The 12267-nt window shown below is 42.4% G+C and overlaps 1 protein-coding gene across 1 annotated transcript in view; it reads left to right on the top strand.

Annotated features, from left to right (window-relative positions):
* The window catches only part of LOC309567677 (transmembrane protease serine 3-like), an 80947-nt gene extending 78823 nt beyond the window's left edge, over positions 1–2124 (top strand). The window contains exon 14 of the mRNA XM_082273113.1: positions 2081–2124. Coding sequence (XP_082129239.1) covers positions 2081–2101 — 21 coding nt within the window. The 3' untranslated portion in view covers positions 2102–2124. The remainder of the gene's footprint in view (positions 1–2080) is intronic.
* Positions 2125–12267: the final 10143 nt, after the last annotated feature.

Below are 12267 nucleotides of genomic sequence, written 5' to 3' on the forward strand. Positions count from 1 at the left end.
GAAGCGGAGTGTTGAAACCCGCGAAACATGTTGGGTTAAGGCCCGGTACCCTGTTTTGGGGTTATCGGAGCTTGCATAACATCGATACTGCCTGCAATGTTCAGAACTGTATGTAATTGATATGACTATGATGGTAATCTATTCTGTACAATTTTTTATTTTACAATAATCTTTTTCTCTTCTCTATGTATGTAATTTTTAATGGAATAATAAAATTTATATCTTTTTATATATGGTGGTTTTTCCATCGTTGATTTAAGTACCGTTAAAATCCCACTAGCCCTCTACTAACTTTTCTTCCTATCTCCCCCTTTCCCTCCCCATCCAACCCTCTGCTTCTCTCTTCTTTCCCTCTCCTCCCCTTTCCCCTTGTTTTTCCCTTCCCCCCCCCCCCCTCCTCCCTCCTCTTTCCTTCCTTTTTTCTATTTCCCCCTTTCCCTTCACTCCCTCCCTCTTTTTTTTTTCTTCTTTCCCCTCTACCATTTTTCTTTCAGCTCTCTTACTTTCCCTTTCTCTTTCAACTTTTCCCCATTCTCCTTTTTTCTGCTTAAATTCACTATTTTCATTCCTTTTCTTCATCATTTCTAGACCTTCATCACTTTAAACAAGGTGTCTGTGTTCGACCCTCACACCAGGGCTTTCACTTAACTCCTTGTTTTTTTGCATTATTATTAGGGATGTTGGTACCATAATACTATTATACAAACAAACATCTATCTATATGTCAGAGTACATGTTGGCATTCATGGTTCCCTCAATGAACTGTAGCTCCCCAGTGCTGGCAGCACTCATACAGCCCCAGACCATGACATTCCCACCACCATACTTGACTGTAGGCAAGACACACTTGTCTTTGTACTCCACACCTGGTTGCCGCCCCACACGCTTGACACCATCTGAACCAAATAATTTTGCCTTGGTCTCATAGGACCACAGGACATGATTCCAGCAATCCATGTCCTTAGTCTGCTTGTCTTCAGAAAACTGTTTGCAGGCTTTCTTGTGCATCATCTTTAGAAGAGGCTTCCTTCTGGGACGACAGCCATGCAGACCAATTTGATGCAGTGTGCGACGTATGGTCTGGGCACTGACAGGCTGACCCCACACCCCTTCAACCTATGCAGCAATGTTGGCAGCACTCATACCTCTATTTACCAAAGACAACCTCTGGATATGACGCGGAGCACGTGCACTCAACTCCTTTGGTCGACCATGGCGAGGCCTGTTCTGAGTGGAACCTGTCCTGTTAAACCGCTGTATGGTCTTGGCCACTGTGCTGCAGCTCAATTTCAGGGTCTTAACAATCTTCTTATAACCTAGGCCATCTTTATGTAGAACAACAATTCTTTTTTCAGATCCTCAGAGTTCTTTGCCATGAGGTGCCATGTTGAACTTCCAGTGACCAATATGAGAGAGTGAGAGTGAGAGCGATAACACCAAATTTAACACACCTGCTCCCCATTCACACCTGAGACCTTGTAATACTAACGTGTCACATGACAGCGGGCAGGGAAAATGGCTAATTGGGCCCAATTTGGACATTTTCACTTAGGGGTGTACTCACTTTTGTTGCCAACGGTTTAGACATTAATGGCTGTGTGTTGAGTTATTTTGAGGGGACAGCAAATTTACACTGTTATACAAGCTGTACACTCACTGCTTTACATTGTAACAAAGTATTTCTTCAGAGTTGTCACATGAAAAAATATAATTATTTACAAAAAGAGGGGTGTGCTCACTTTTGTGAAATACTGCATATATATATATATATATATATATATATATATATATATATATATATATATATTGCCAATCGTCCATATTGAACCCTACGGACTAAGACTGGGATGCCATTAAAGTTCACGTGCGTGTAAAGGCAGGCGTCCCAATACTTTTGGTAATATAGCGCGCGCGTGTGTGTGTGTGTGTATAGATATATATATATATATATATATACACACACACACTCTCTCTCTATCTGTATCTCTATACTGTATACATATATTTATATTGTGTATGTATGTATGTATATATATGCGCCCCATAATTATTAACATTTTCATCCTTTTTTTCTCTGCAGACTGACAATGAGATTCCATGACAAGATGGAGCCCATCAGGGAGAATAAATATATTTATGCTTTTAATTATGCTTGCTTGTTATTTTTTTGCATTACATATTCTACAGACTTAGCCCACCGAAGCTTACAATCTAATGTCCCTACGTACAGATGTAGTAAGGTAGAAATATTTACCCATAGACCTTTTATGGTGAGTCTCTGAGATACATAAGGGGGTCTATGCTTCCTTATACATAAAACGATACTCAGCTTGAGTGGAGTAGGCTTATACATTTGTTTTAAACAAATGTGGGTGATTATACGTGATTTTCTATGACTGTTGACTATGTAAGCCAAACTCATTATATACAGTGCATTGCGAAAGTATTTGCCATATTTCAGGCTTCAAACATAAAGATATAAAACTGTAATTTTTTGTGAAGAATCAACAACAAGTGGGACACAATCATGAAGTGGAACGAAATTTATTGGATATTTCAAACTTTTTTAACAAATAAAAAACTGAAAAATTGGGCGTGCAAAATTATTCAGCCCCCTTAAGTTAACACTTTGTAGCGCCACCTTTTGCTGCGATTACAGCTGTAAGTCGCTTGGGGTATGTCTCTATCAGTTTTGCACATCGAGAGACTGAAATCTTTGCCCATTCCTCCTTGAAAAACAGCTCGAGCTCAGTGAGGTTGGATGGAGAGCGTTTGTGAACAGCAGTTTTCAGTTCTTTCCACAGATTCTCGATTGGATTCAGATCTGGACTTTGACTTGGCCATTCTAACACTTGGATATGTTTATTTGTGAACCATTCCATTGTAGATTTTGATTTATGTTTTGGATCATTGTCTTGTTGGAAGACAAAGCTCAGTCCCAGTCTCAGGTCTTTTGCAGACTCCATCAGGTTTTCTTCCAGAATGGTCCTGTATTTGGCTCCATCCATCTTCCCATCAATTTCAATCATCTTCCCTGTCCCTGCCGAAGAAAATCAGGCCAAAACCATGATGCTGCCACCACCATGTTTGACAGTGGGGATGGGGTGTTCAGGGTGATGAGCTGTGTTGCTTTTACGCCAAACATAACGTTTTGCATTGTTGCCAAAAAGTTTGATTTTGGTTTCATCTGACCAGAGCACCTTCTTCCACATGTTTGGTGTCTCCCAGGTGGCTTGTGGCAAACTTTAAGCAACACTTTTTATGGATATCTTTAAGAAATGGCTTTCTTCTTGCCACTCTTCCATAAAGGCCAGATTTGTGCAGTATACGACTGATTGTTGTCCTATGTACAGAGTCTCCCACCTCAGCTGTAGATCTCTGCAGTTCATCCAGAGTGATCATGGGCCTCTTGGCTGCATCTCTGATCAGTCTTCTCCTTGTATGAGCTGAAAGTTTAGAGGGACGGCCAGGTCTTCGTTATTATCGCTTGCACAGTGCTCCTTGGGATGTTTAAAGCTTGGGAAATCTTTTTGTATCCAAATCCGGCTTTAAACTTCTCCACAACAGTATCTCGGACCTGCCTCGTTCTTCATGATGCTCTCTGCGCTTTAAACGGACCTCTGAGACTATCACAGTGCAGGTGCATTTATACAGAGAATTGATTACACACAGGTGGATTCTATTTATCATCATTAGTCATTTAAGTCAACATTGGATCATTCAGAGATCCTCACTGAACTTCTGGAGAGAGTTTGCTGCACTGAAAGTAAAGGGGCTGAATAATTTTGCATGCCAAATTTTTCCGTTTTTTATTTGTTAACAAAGTTTGAAATATCCAATAAATTTCGTTCCACTTCATGATTGTGTCCCACTTGTTGTTGATTCTTTACAAAAAATTACAGTTATATATGTTTATGTTTGAAGCCTGAAATGTGGCAAAAGGTTGAAAAGTTTAAGGGGGCCGAATACTTTCGCAATGCACTATATGCTTCCATTGTTAATGTGGTGTTCTTAAAATTCTGGTTGGTTGGATGTCATGCTGATTCAATGGTTTAAATGCTTCCTGAGTTATTAATTGGAATGAGTATTCAGATCTGGAGTTCTAACCTTCACTGACTTTGCCTGCTACATGCTTGATTCGGGCCTGTAACTTAAGACGCATTGACACCAGAAACAGCCAGACAACTAGCGCTTTCAGACTAGGGATGAGCTTCGAGTTCGAGTCGAACCTAAGTTCGGCTCGAACATCAGCTGTTCGTGTGTTCGCTGAACACACGAACAAATGGCACGCTCGGCAGGAAGTTAGCCCGCCGATTTGCGCCCCATAATGCACTGCACTGGTGCAGTGAATAAATTACTGATGATTAGCCAAAGCATGCACATGACCTGTATGCTTTGGCCAATCACAGCACAGTGTCCTGTCAGAGGCATGATTGGCCAAACGACCAAGTACCCACCTTGCACACCTGCGTTACTGATGCCTGACTCCGGCTCCGGCTGGAAGGCCTGCCTTGGTTCCTCACATGGCACCATAGCACTTTCCCCACTTCCCCTTCCCCCACTTCTTTGTTTGTTTGTCTCTTTTTCTTTGTAGTTTGTCACCTGCACTATCACCTTTTGTTTTCTTTTTTGCACGACTTGTAGGGTGTGGGTCCTCGGGCCCAGCCTTGAGTCTTGGGAGGGGGTGGATATGGCCTTTTGGCTTAGTTCGCCCTCTCCCATGGGGTCTCCCTTCGGGGGAGCCCCACTTAGTACTCAGGGAGGGCTGTTTCGGCAGTCCCCCTGAAGAACGGGGTCAGTCTGGTTTTGGCCAGACAGACAATGAGTACCTTAAATCCCTGTCAGGAGTCTTGCGCCCCGGGGGATCGAGGTTCGGGTCCTACCTCTTCGGAGGGAAGACCATTTGTTTCGCACACCCTGTGCACTTTTTGTGTTCCTCACGTTTGTGTGTGTGCACTTTTTTATGCACCGGGTGGAGTCTTTTGAGTGTGTTTCACACGCTACGGGCTTTAAAAAAAAAAAAACTGATGCCTGATGACGAAAGGCCCAAGAAGCACTGAGTGCCCGCGTACTGGAGAGTGCGAAATCTGGTGCAGCTCTGCACAGAAACCAATAAGCTTCCTTGTTTTATTCTCAAGGCCCAAGCTAAAGTTAGCAGGTGATTGGCTACCATGCACAGCTGCACCAGATTCTAAAGCCTCGTACACACTCAACGATTATCGGCCGCCTTTTGTCCAGTGTTGTTGTGTTGGTTGAAATGTGCTCTAGACTGCACACTAATTTTCTCGGCCAACAAAAACCAACTTCAGAAGTGATGTCATGTGCTGGTTTACTTTCCGTGTGTTTTTTCTTCTCTGAGCATGCCCAGTCTTGCTCATCAGATTTTTGTCTGCCGAAATCTGTACTGACTGACGAACAATCGGCCGTTCTGTTGACGGCCAACAAAAATTTTATAGCATGCACACCAGATTTTGTTCGGCCGAAAAGTCGGAGTCGGTTGTCGAAAGCATCATACTAACAAGCCGAAAATCGACCGATCGGACGTTGGCCGAAAATTCACGGCCAACTATCGATGCGTGTGTACGAGGCATTAGTGTTCAAGTTTTAGTAAATCTTCTCTATGCCTTTCCCATGCTAAAAAAAAAAGCATTATTTGCCTAATGTTCCAATTTAAGAAGGAAATTAAGATCTCAATTCAGTCCACCACTTGGTGTAGAGTAGACTGTCCCTCCCATTCCTCGAGCAGCAGTGAATGACTTTGCTGGTCACGTCTACTAGGAAGAATATGCTGAATCATGTTACATAGACAGATTGGAAGAAACACATGAAGCTTTTATTACACAGCTCAGACGGCTGCATGGAATGTCTACACGTGGCCTCATGCAAGCAAAGAAAAAAAAAAGTCTTTGCAGCTCAATGCCCAAAATAGTATTGTGTACTGTGCGGCCACTGCACAGATTGTATAATGAAAGGAACACTGCCATGTGGAAAGTCAAGTAAATGACCTCAAAAATTCACAGATAGCCATTAAACACAAATATATAAGCAGTACATTCCTCAGGCATGGTCCTAACTGTTGGTAAAATCAGCAAACCTTCTCTGAGAAATGTCATGCAAGCTTCATATGAGCTGCAGGAGACCAGCATTACAGTGCAATAAAGGATGAAACAAAACTGAGAACAGGAATATTAAAGTGGTTGTAAACCCACTCTTATAACTTTTACCTATAGGTAAGCCTTTAATAAGGCTTACCTTTAGGTACTGTAAATATCTCCTAAACATGTACCGTTTAGAAGATATTTACATTGCATGAAGCCGATGACGTCATGACGTCTGAAGAAACGGCCGCCCGTGTCGTTTCTTCAGAGCCCTGTGCCATGACCGACGGTTCCCGTGCGCATTTGTGCAGGAGTAACGTCACGCTGCTCCCGGCCAGTAGCATACCCGGAGTCCGAAGACCAGGAAGGAAGACGGCAGAAGATGGATGCGGCCTCCAGTGGGGACGACGAGGGCTTCATTTGGAGGTAAGTGTCACATAATGTGCTAGTATGTGATGCATACTAGCACATTATGCATTTACTTTGCAGGGGGGGAAAAAAACCTAAAAAAAAAAAGTTTACTTCCTCTTTAAGAAATGGCAATTGATTATGACACAAAGTAAAGTGGTTGTAAAGGCAGAAGTTTCCTTACCTTACTGCATTCTATGTATGAAGGTAAAAAAATGCAGCTCCCCCCCCCCGCAGCCCCCTTATACTTACCTCAGCCCGGTCTCGATCCAGCAGTATGCAAGAGAGCAGAGGCTCTCTCCCTCCTCATTGGCTCAGATGCTGTCAATCACAGCCAGTCTTATGGACAAACAGAGTGGGACTCGAGAGCAAGCACGTACCAGTGTCCCCAAAGCAAGCGGCTTTCTATGAGGGCACTCGGCAGGGGAAGGAGCCAGGAGTGCCTCTGGGGGACCCGAGAAGAAACGGACAGGCGCTGCTCTGTGCAAAACCAATAAATATGTCATTTATTGTAGCCTACCAGTCCTTGCATGTGGTGGCTGCATAGATATACCTCAAAGTGTTATTTAGCCCTAACATTTTAATATGTGATAGTAGCTGATCCCTGTACTTACCTTTCCTCCTTAAACTAGATTTCAGTCTTTTATTGCATGGTTACATTGGTTAAGTTCGGACACTGTAACTATGCATATGTCATACCAGTGGAATCCCTCTAGAACGGGAGTCTCCAAACTAGGGCTAGTTCACTCTTCTGCAGACTTTAGAGGGGCCAGATTGTGGCCAATAAATGTCGAAAATGTCTTGGGCCCAGCATTAGTGAGAATAAAATGGGATTTTTAACTTACCGTAAAATCAATTTCTCTGATGTTCAATAAGGGACACAGCTCCTAATCTTCTTGACCATTGGGTTATACTGCCTTCTAGAAGGAGTAGGACACTAGGCAGAAAAAGAACTTGATTACACCTATGGGCAGCACCAGGGGGTATACTCCCCCTCTCTGCTGTAGGTACTCAGTTTTGTTACAAGCAGTGTCAGAAGTAATACAACTCTATAGAGGGGTAGGTGATGTGTGCCTCAACAGTGGCGTCTCCAGCTTTGTTATTTAGGGGGGGCACATGGGGGGACAGGGACAAAAGTAGGGGGGCCAACTATAAAATGCAGTTTTTATAATATCTATCTATCTAGAATAGAATGCACTCCAGAGGCCTTGTTACAAATTCACTTTTGTTTTTCCCAAAATGGAAATCAAACACAAACTTGAAATATTCCTGACAACATCCATCAAACACACAAACATGAAATATTCCTGATAATGGGCATCAAACTCATAAACATAAAGTACACCTCACAACGGGCATCAAACGCATAAACATGAAATATTCCTGACAATGGACATCCAATTCATAAACATGAAATATTCCTGACAATGGACATCCAATTCATAAACATGAAATATTCCTGACAATGGACATCCAATTCATAAACATGAAATATTCCTGACAATGGACATCCAATTCATAAACATGAAATATTCCTGACAATGGACATCCAATTCATAAACATGAAATATTCAAGTCAAATGGTCAGAAATAACTTCATGTTTATGCGCTTGATGCCCATGGTCAAGAATATTTCATGTGGCAAAATATACAGAGTATATACCACACGCCAAGGATAAAATTTCAGATAGATATATATATAAATAAATAGAGAAATCTAATGAGTATATAAATATATTGGAGAATTTCTAATAAATAGAGATGAGAACAGCTGCTGTACAGTAAAAGATGTAGTATAAAAGAATGGTCTTTTTTAAAAAAAAAGGCCAAATACAGCGCTTGCTAACCAAAAAATTAAATGGATGTTATATAAATTCCTAAAATTGATTAAATCAAATGCATAAAAACTATTATAAAATCCACAATAAACGGCAATAAAAGATGTAAAGGTGATGTAGTGCTCACATTATTCCTTAGTGCATAGGTGACTGTGATATAAAATATAATTGGTATAGATTACCAGCTCCTATATACGTAGTTATATACAATTCAAATAGAAAAAACAGTCCAATGTTGAAAGTAACTTTGTGCTCAAAAAAATGTCCTTAGTGTGAGTGATTCTTCACAATAGAAAAGGTGCAAATGCTGTGGCTTGATTGGCTATGGTGTCGATTCCTTCTCCCAGGTGAATGAAAGAAATGGATCACTTACCAGATGCAGTGGGTCTCATATGTCGTATGACATTGAGACCATTCAGGCTTTGGTGGCCTCCTGGGCCAAAAGGTTCATCCTTTAAGCGGTCCTATGGATTGATGTGGCTCCTCTGAGCTCCGGGGTATAATCAACTTAATATGATGTGAGAAGAGGAAAGAAACCTCCAGATAGCGTAATAGAGTTAAATAAAGTTTATTACCCGTACATCGTGTTCCGAATACAATGTTAAAGTATAAAACACTCCCTGGTGGTCAGCGGTGCGGGCTGCGCGTCCTCCTCGCGGAATCAACGGGCTACTTCCGGCTTACGTTCCACCCAGGGTAGCGTAATGACGTAATGCGGTCCAAACCGACGCGTTTCGTCACATCCGGTGACGTCCTCAGAGTTTTTCCTCTGAAGACGTCATACGCTCTGACGAAACGCGCGTCAGGTGGAACGCACGCCGTCAGCCCGGAAGTCACGTGGAACGCAATCCGGTAGCTACCGCTCTCCACGCTACAGACATCACATTAGCGGGCATGGAACTAGCGTGTTTTTATCTCGGTTTGTCTACCAATTCCAATGAACCTTTTAAACGGTACTGCACCATTCAGAGCCTTGTGTTTTTTCCTTAATCGGACTTGGAGGACCTTACCTGCTCAGGAAGGGGAGTTCGGTCTACAGGGAACACAGCCCAGCAGTCACCATTCCTTTGACCTGGAAGGTCATCAAGCGCTGTAGATCTCTTTGTCGTAAGGCAATTGAGACCCACCTTATCTGGTGAGTATACACCTTACCCTTTCCTGAAGCCACTTCTCATGATTGGATTTTTTTGATCCATTGGAGGATCCAACACTGAGCACCAGCACTTTTCTTTGCACTGAAGTGGATTATTTGTCACTAAGTCACATATGAACTTTTTATTTTTTGGACTTCACCTGGCATTATTGCACTTTTATGACACCAATGTTATATATTTATCAATGTGTGTTTATTTTAAGGGTTTAGATTTTATGTAACTTTTTTATTATATTTTATATTTCTACATGATCTTACCAGCAAGCGCTATATAATCCCATCTATCTTGGGGTTTTTCTATTCTGTATGTGAACAATCGCGTTGTACCGCCGTACCCGGAAGTGGGGACTCGGCGTGCGGTTCAACAGTGGGCTCGGAGCGAGGCAGCGTGCGTATCACCACCAATGTAAGAGGGTATTTCTCCAATGACGCGTTTCGTCAGAGATGTGATGTCTTCGGAAACATTGGTGGTCAGTGTAGAAACGCCCTCTTACATTGGTGGTCAATAGAGAAATTCTTCTTACATCGGTGGTCAGTGGAGAAATGCCCCCTTACTGTACATTGGTGGTTAGTAGGGAAATCAAAACACCAAGTTTAGCACTATGGATAAAACTCAACACATGAGATTAAATATTTTTAAAAAAAATATATACCTTGCACTCAATCAGAATGCAAACATATAATAACACCTACAAACCTTCAACTGTGATATGGCATAAGCCATGTGTACTAAAAGTAAATCATGAATATACTGTACATTTAAAGTGCAAAACAATCCATATGTACAACCTTGTGACAGGTACCTGTGCACACACCCTTACAACAGTGGCTTAAATATACAAAACAAAGTGCAAGACAAAGTCCATACAAGAGACTTGATGATTATCAAAAGGGACACAATCCTGGAAAAATTCCCTTGCTAGAGGCTGGGATCAGATTGTTAAAACACAGACATGGTGCTTTACACCACACAAAGTGTGCAAACAATGCTTACCAGAAAGCCATGACCTTCATTCAAAGAGAAAGATTTTAATCAGCAAACTCCTCTAAGAAAAAAACTCCTACTCAATACTCATCCAGTCTCCTAACTGCCCAGGGTGGATGTGATGGAGGAGAGCCAAAGAACCTCCTCAGCTTGGGCAACTCAGTATTTCATGTGAAAATATAGAACACAAGAGACACTTTTAATAGTGTAAAACAATTAAAGCATCCACTAGTGGAGAAATACCCTCTTACATTGCTGGTCAATGCAGAAATGCCCCTAAATTGGTGGTTAGTGGAGAAATACCCTCTTACATTGGTGGTCAATGCAGAACTGTCTCTAAATTGGGGGTCATTGGAGAAATACCCTCTTACATTGGTGGTCAATGCAGAAATCCCCCTAAATTGGTGGTTTTTAGAGAAATACCTTCTTTACATTGATGGTCAATGCAGAAATGCCCCTAAATTGGTGGCCAACGCAGAAATGTCCATAAATTTGTGGTCTGTGGAGAAATACCCTTTTTACATTGGTCGTCAATGCAGAAATGCCTCTTACATTGGTAGTCAGTGGAGAATTATCCTCTTACGTTGGTGCTCAGAAATGCCCCTAAATTGGTGGTCAGTCGTGAAATACCCTCTTTTCATTGGTGGTCAATGCAGAAATACCCCTAAATTGAGGGTCAGTAGGGAAATACCTTCTTACATTGGTGGTCAGTGTAGAAATGCCCCTAAACTGGTGGTCAGTGGAGAAATACCTCTTACATTGGTGGTCAATGCAGAAATGCCTCTTACATTGGTGGTCAGTGGAGAAATACCTTCTTACATATGGGGGTAAATGCCGAAATGCCCCTAAATTGGTGGTCAGTGGAGAAATACCCTCCTACATTGGGGGTGAATGCAGACATGCCCCTAACTTGGTGGTCAGTGGAGAAATACCCTCCTACATTGGGGGTCAATGCAGACATGCCCCTAACTTGGTGGTCAGTGGAGAAATACCCTCCTACATTGGGGGTCAATGCAGACATGCCCCTAACTTGGTGGTCAGTGGAGAAATACCCTCCTACATTGGGGGTCAATACAGACATGCCTCTAACTTGGTGGTCAGTGGAGAAATACCCTCCTACATTGGGGGTCAATACAGACATGCCCCTAACTTGGTGGTCAGTGGAGAAATACCCTCCTACATTGGGGGTCAATGCAGACATGCTCCTAACTTGGTGGTCAGTGGAGAAATACCCTCCTACATTGGGGGTCAATGCAGACATGCTCCTAACTTGGTGGTCAGTGGAGAAATACCCTCCTACATTGGGGGTCAATGCAGACATGCCCCTAACTTGGTGGTCAGTGGAGAAATACCCCTTTATATTGGTGGTCAGTGGAGAAATACCCCCTTTACATTGGTGGTCAGTGGAGAAATACCCCCTTTACATTGGTGGTGAGTGGAGAAATACCCCCTTTACATTGGTGGTCAGTGGAGAAATACCCCTTTACATTGGTGGTCAGTGGAGAAATCCAGTCTTGAACTGGTGATCAGTGTAGAGGTGGTCCTTACATTGAATGTCAGTAGGAAATTCCCCCCTTACATTGGTAATCATTGGAGGAGGGAGATCATTCTGTCATTGCCCACTGTTCAATGAACCCCTAGCAACCTCCAGAGGAACTCTTGTTGAGGAAGCCTGGCCCATTGTGATCCTGAGAAACCCAGAAAGTAACAATTGAATGCTTCTGATAGTAGAAGTAATAATGATCGCACAATAGGGCTGATTTTAACAAGGAAATAGGATTTTAG

This window comes from Pelophylax lessonae, assembly GCF_965119305.1.
Source record: "Pelophylax lessonae genome assembly, chromosome: 12".
NCBI classification, from domain to species: domain Eukaryota; kingdom Metazoa; phylum Chordata; class Amphibia; order Anura; family Ranidae; genus Pelophylax; species Pelophylax lessonae.